This window comes from Elephantulus edwardii, unplaced genomic scaffold (genome assembly GCF_000299155.1).
Source record: "Elephantulus edwardii isolate Elephantulus edwardi_28Jun2011 unplaced genomic scaffold, EleEdw1.0 scaffold00032, whole genome shotgun sequence".
In the NCBI taxonomy this organism is placed as follows: Eukaryota; Metazoa; Chordata; class Mammalia; order Macroscelidea; family Macroscelididae; genus Elephantulus; species Elephantulus edwardii.
The window spans coordinates 8,923,204-8,928,681 of NW_006399782.1; the positions used below are offsets into that span (position 1 = coordinate 8,923,204).

General features: G+C 37.0%; 1 protein-coding gene across 1 annotated transcript in view; it reads left to right on the top strand.

Moving 5' to 3' along the window:
* Positions 1 to 5,478, top strand: part of CCDC58 (coiled-coil domain containing 58) — a 51,067-nt gene that overhangs the window by 34,451 nt on the left and 11,138 nt on the right. Inside the window, exon 3 of the mRNA XM_006884235.1 lies at positions 2,697 to 2,843. Coding sequence (XP_006884297.1) covers positions 2,697 to 2,843 — 147 coding nt within the window. The remainder of the gene's footprint in view (positions 1 to 2,696; positions 2,844 to 5,478) is intronic.

Sequence of the window (5,478 nt, forward strand, 5' to 3'; positions counted from 1 at the left end):
CTCAAAGGCATCAATTATCTTTCTATCATACCTAGTCATTGTCCAGCTCTCTGTCACATAGCACGCAGTTGTGAAGACTATAGCCTGGATCAGGCACACCTTAGTCTCCAACCTGACATCGTTGCTCTTCACTACTCTGGAGAGGTCCCTGATAGTTGACTTTCCCAGTGCAATTCGTCACTTGATTTCCTGGCTGCTGGTACTAAGAGTGTTGATTATGGAGCCAAGCAAAATAAAACTGTTAGCACTGTAATCCTAAATATAGACATTCTCAAAGGTTTAACAAGGATCTACTTGATCTGTTCAGGAAAGTGGTAGGGGTGCAAGATCAACATACAAAAATCAATTTGGTTTCTCTATGGTTAACAGAGAACTCTGAAAAAAAAGTAAGAGAAACAAAGCCATTTACAGTCACACAAAAGATAAAATATTTAGGAATAAATCTAACCAGCAATACAAAAGACTTTTACGAAGGAAAATTATAAAATTCTGCCAAAAGATATGTACGTAAATGGAAAACATCTTTATGTATCAGAAGGCTTACACAGGGAAAATGGCAAAACTATCAAAACCAATCTACAAATGTAATGCAATCCTGATCCCATCATTATTTTTCAAAGAAATAGAAAAAATACCCAACTTCGTATGGAAAGAGACCCCAGGTAAACCTAGCACTAATGAAGGATAAAAATAGACGGTAACACTTCTAATCTCAAAACCTTTTACACAGGCACAGCAATCAAAATTTATTCATGGTGCAGTGGCAGATGCATAGACAAATGCAATGAAATTGAGAGCTCACATAAATCATTGACTCATGGATGACTGCTCTTGATGAAGAGATGACGTACTCTAAGGAAAAGACCACCTCCTTTACAAATGATCCTGACAAAACTGGACATCTATTTGCAGAACATGGAAACCAGATCTAACCTTCATGCTCTATACAAAAATTAAAGGGAGCAAGAGCCTAGGCATAAAATCTAAAACTATAAAGATTATCAAAGAAAAAATTCGGGTAAGTGCCCTAATCAGTGGCATAAATAGACAATGTAAATGAAAATGCATAATCAACAGAGATGAACTAGATGGTTTGTTGTCATAAGCTGTCGAGTTGGAACTGACCAAGCTGACCCTCCAGTGAGTTTGAGGAGGGTATAAATCACATGGGACGAGAGTGCCCATCTTCTGCAGAATGCTGGGGAATTTGAACCATGTGCCTTTGGTTGGCACTGCAGCTCCATATCATTAGGCCATCAGAGCTCCATAAATTAGATGATTGGGACCTTCTCAAAATTAAACGTCTGTATCAAAAGACTTCAAAAAAATAAAAGGAGCATCTACAGCCTGGGAAAAAACAAACAAACAAAACTTGGTAATCATACACCTGACAAAAATCTAATCTCTAAAATTTATAGAAAACTAACATCTCAACAAGACAAACCAATTACAAAATGGGTAGAGGACATAAATATATGATCAAAGAAGGCATTTGGATTTGCAGCAAACACATGTGAAGAAATACCCAAGATGTTTAGGTATTAGAAAGTTATAAATCAAAACAGCAATGAGATATCATCTCACTCTGGGAATAATAGCAATACTGAACAAGACATCGAATCATAAATGCTGGTGAGGGTTATGGAGAGACTGGAACTCACACACATTCCTGAAGGGAATAAAAAAAATGGGGCAACCACTATGGAAAGCAATGTAATACTTCCTTAGAGTGTTGGGAATAAAAACTCCATTTGACCTAGCAGTCCGTCACTACATATATATTTGAATGAAATAAAGGGCTGCTGCGTGGATGCCCATGTTCACTGCAATGTTATTTTCATTGGCAAAGGGTTGAAAAGAGTGTTAAGTGTCTATCAGTGGATTAGTAGCTAAAAAAACCTGTGGTGTATCCATACTACAAAGTGTTTGCATAACAAAAAAAATGATTAAGAGTTCATGAACAGCTGACCTTTCCTCTGCATTTCCTCTTAAGGAGAAAGGTCTGTTTGGGAATATAACTTTATATAATCTATCTTTACTATTTTACCCTTAAAAAAAAAAGAATTAATGAAAAACTACGTAACATGCATGAATTGAGAACAAAATATGCTGGGTGACGTAAACCAATCACAAAAAGATGAATACGGCATAAACCACTATTAGAAAAGCTAAGGAAAGGTTTCCACAAGAATGTCATCAATCCTAAAGGATATAGCAGGGATGGGAATGGAAGGAGATTAGAGTTAAATTGGGTGAAGGGAAAGGAAATAAATAATTGATTATCGAGATTATCATTAACTAATGAAAATTTATGTTATGAAAAATGTCAGTGTATGTAAGAAAAACTAAGTTGATTTGTAGACATTCAGTCAAAAATCAAAGAAAATAGGAATAGAATGATAGGGAGAGAAAGGGATGTAACTAAAAGACTTAAATGAATAGCCAGGTGGTTGAACTGGAGAAAGACTGTTGGGACCCCTGGAAGCGCAGGGTAAAGATAGCTGCTGACCCAGGGTTCTTGCCTTGTATCTGGTTTTAGGTAGGGAGCTGATTCAGCTAAATCTTCTCCACAGATTGAGTTTTTAAAATTGTTTTGGAAAGTATTTAATGTTTGAAGTCTTGGTATAAGCATTTTTTTTAAATGCTGAAACATGATGAATTGATGTTATTTCCTCCCCCCCTTTTTATTCTTTTAGTTGGTGGCAGCCCATGCCAGTAGAGACAGAGTCATAAAAAATTGTATAGCCCAGACATCAGCAGTAGTAAAAAACCTCCGGGAAGAGAGAGAAAAGAATTTGGACAATTTAACATTATTAAAGCAACTTAGAAAAGAACAAACAAAGGTAAGTTGAATAGAACATACATTTTCTGAGCAAAGTTTTTCTAAATTTAAGTAGTTTTTAATATGAAAATTTAGAATTGTGTGTGTGTGTATCTCATCACTTAAAAAAAATGACCAAGAGAGAAATATTTCATTTATAGTGGGCTTTATTTTATTCTGTTACATCCATTCCTTCCTTCATTCTCAAAATGTTGAAAGATAGAGGAGCAGTACCGACTGATACCATGCCAGAAATTCTAGGAAATTTACATCCATATCTACTTTTGAAGAGTTACCTTAAAAAAGGATATTTCTCGATATATTTAGAAAATAGGCACCTCTCGTTTCGTTGTATAGAAATGAGCCAAAATGTAATATATTTAACTTCAGAATGACCTCTTCTGCGATAAAAATATGGTGCTATTTTTATTCAACGCATGTAATCAGATAGACTAGGTCCTTATTTTAACTCATTTTCCTGTGTATACAATGGGTTAGATATTGGGCTACTAACAGGTAAGCCGGTGGTTTTACCTCACTAGTCACTTCACAGGATAAAGACGAGGCAGTCTGCTCCCATAAAGATTTAGTCTTAGAAACTCTGTGGGGGGGCTGTTCCTCTCTGTCACTATGAGTTAGAATCGACCAAACTGCAGTGGGGGGGTGTGGGAGAGGGGTGGCAGACTTTGTAAAAAGTTGCTCTGATTTTATTTTTTATTTTTTTATGTAAGTTTATTTACAAAATTTGAACACATTGCTTTTCAGACCAGATTCTTCCAATTTTCTTCACACCCCCACCCATCAAATTGTACAACCCCATGATTTCATTCCCTCACACACATCCTCATCCCTCTTGCTCCCACATCCCCTTGGATCCTCATACTCATTTTGCAATAATGGTTTTTTACAATGTCTGTCCTGGTGGGACTGAGTCAGTTCACTCAACATAATTCTCTCCAGTCCCTCCCAAGTTAGGTTGTAATTTTCAAAATCATTGCTCGAGTATACTGTATAGTATTCCATTGTGTGAATGTATCACAACTTCTCAATCCATTCAGCTGTGGTTGGTCATCTGGACTGTTTCCATGTTCTTGTGATGGTAAATAACACTGCCATGAACATTATTGTACAAGTCTCCTTTTGTGCCTCAGTTCTCATTTTCTCAGGGTAAATTCCAAGTAGTGGAATAGCTAGGTCGTAGGGCATGTCTATGTTCAGCTTTTTGAGGAAGCGCCAAACTGCCTTCCAGAATAGTTGTACCGTTTTACAAACTCACCAACAATGTGTAAGAGTTCCTATCTCGCCACATCCTCGCCAACATTTATATTACTGGTCTTTGGCTCTTTTTGGATACCCATTTCTTTCTACTTCTTTCCCTCATTCTTGCATTGTTTTCACTTTTAAAGAGAACAAGTGCCCACTCATGGATAATTTTAAGCTTTTAAAACAACAGTTACAGGAACCTGCCTGTATTCTTTTTTCCATTCACCTATTGTTACTTGTAATAAATATTTCCTTTCTACGTATATTTTACCTGTTGGTTCCTAAATTCTTGGTTACTTCCTATGAACAGGGACTTTTCCTTACCTGACTGTCTTTTAAGGTGCTTTAATAGGTGGCATACAGATCCTTTGCGTGTTGGGTGACTGAAAATATAGAGTGAGATGGACTCCTACTACCTTACAATCATATTCTGTCTTGAAATTTGCTCTTTGCTTAGTAGCCCAATATTAAAACACCTCAGTTAAGGTGGATCTTGTTGTCTCTCAAGCCTTTGGTGGAAAAAAGCAACCTTATTTCTTATTGTTGCACACAGGTAGCTGGCCTGTCTCAATCCTCCCTCTGTTTCTTTGTCTCATGACGAACTGGATTCCTCCTGTATTCCAGTCTCCTAATTATTCAGATAGTGACCTTGTGCTCTACCAAATTAATCTTACCCTACTCTAATTTTTGTGGAGACTAGATAAATAATTTATATAAAATTGGTGAGCATTTAAGTAAGTTTGGATTTCATTTTTTTTCTTTTAGTCCAAAACCAAAATTTTGGTTGTTTTATTTTTTTTTTAACACCTCCTAAAGGTACTGACAAAGGAAACTGCAGGCAGGATAATTTTAAGTTAGAAACAAAAAAAACCCCCAACATTGTTTACAGATTATATCATACAGAAGAGTAACTCCTATTAAAACACTCAACAAATAGGATTAGAGGGGAATTTCTTCAACATAGTAAAAAGTATTTATGGAAACCCGAGACCAACATTGTTCTCAGTGGAGAGAGGTTAAAGGCATTCCCTTTAGGAACAGGAACTAGGCAAGAATGCCCACTATCACCTCTCTTACTCAGTATTGTATTGGAAGTCTTAGCGATAGCAATAAGACAAGAGAAGGGAATAAAAGGTATCCAAATTGGCAAAGAGGAGGTAAAATTATCTCTATGCAGATGATATGCTAGTATACTTGTTATGTGCCATCGAGTCACTTGCAACTCATAGCGACCCTATGTACAAGAGCCCTAAATGCCGTTCTATCCTGTGCCAACCTCGCCGTCTCAAACACACTCATTCCCACCAGTCCACTCACAGAATTGATTCATCTCGAGAGTCTTCCTCTCCTGCGTCGCCCCTCCACACTCCCAAGCATGATGCCCCTCTCCAAGG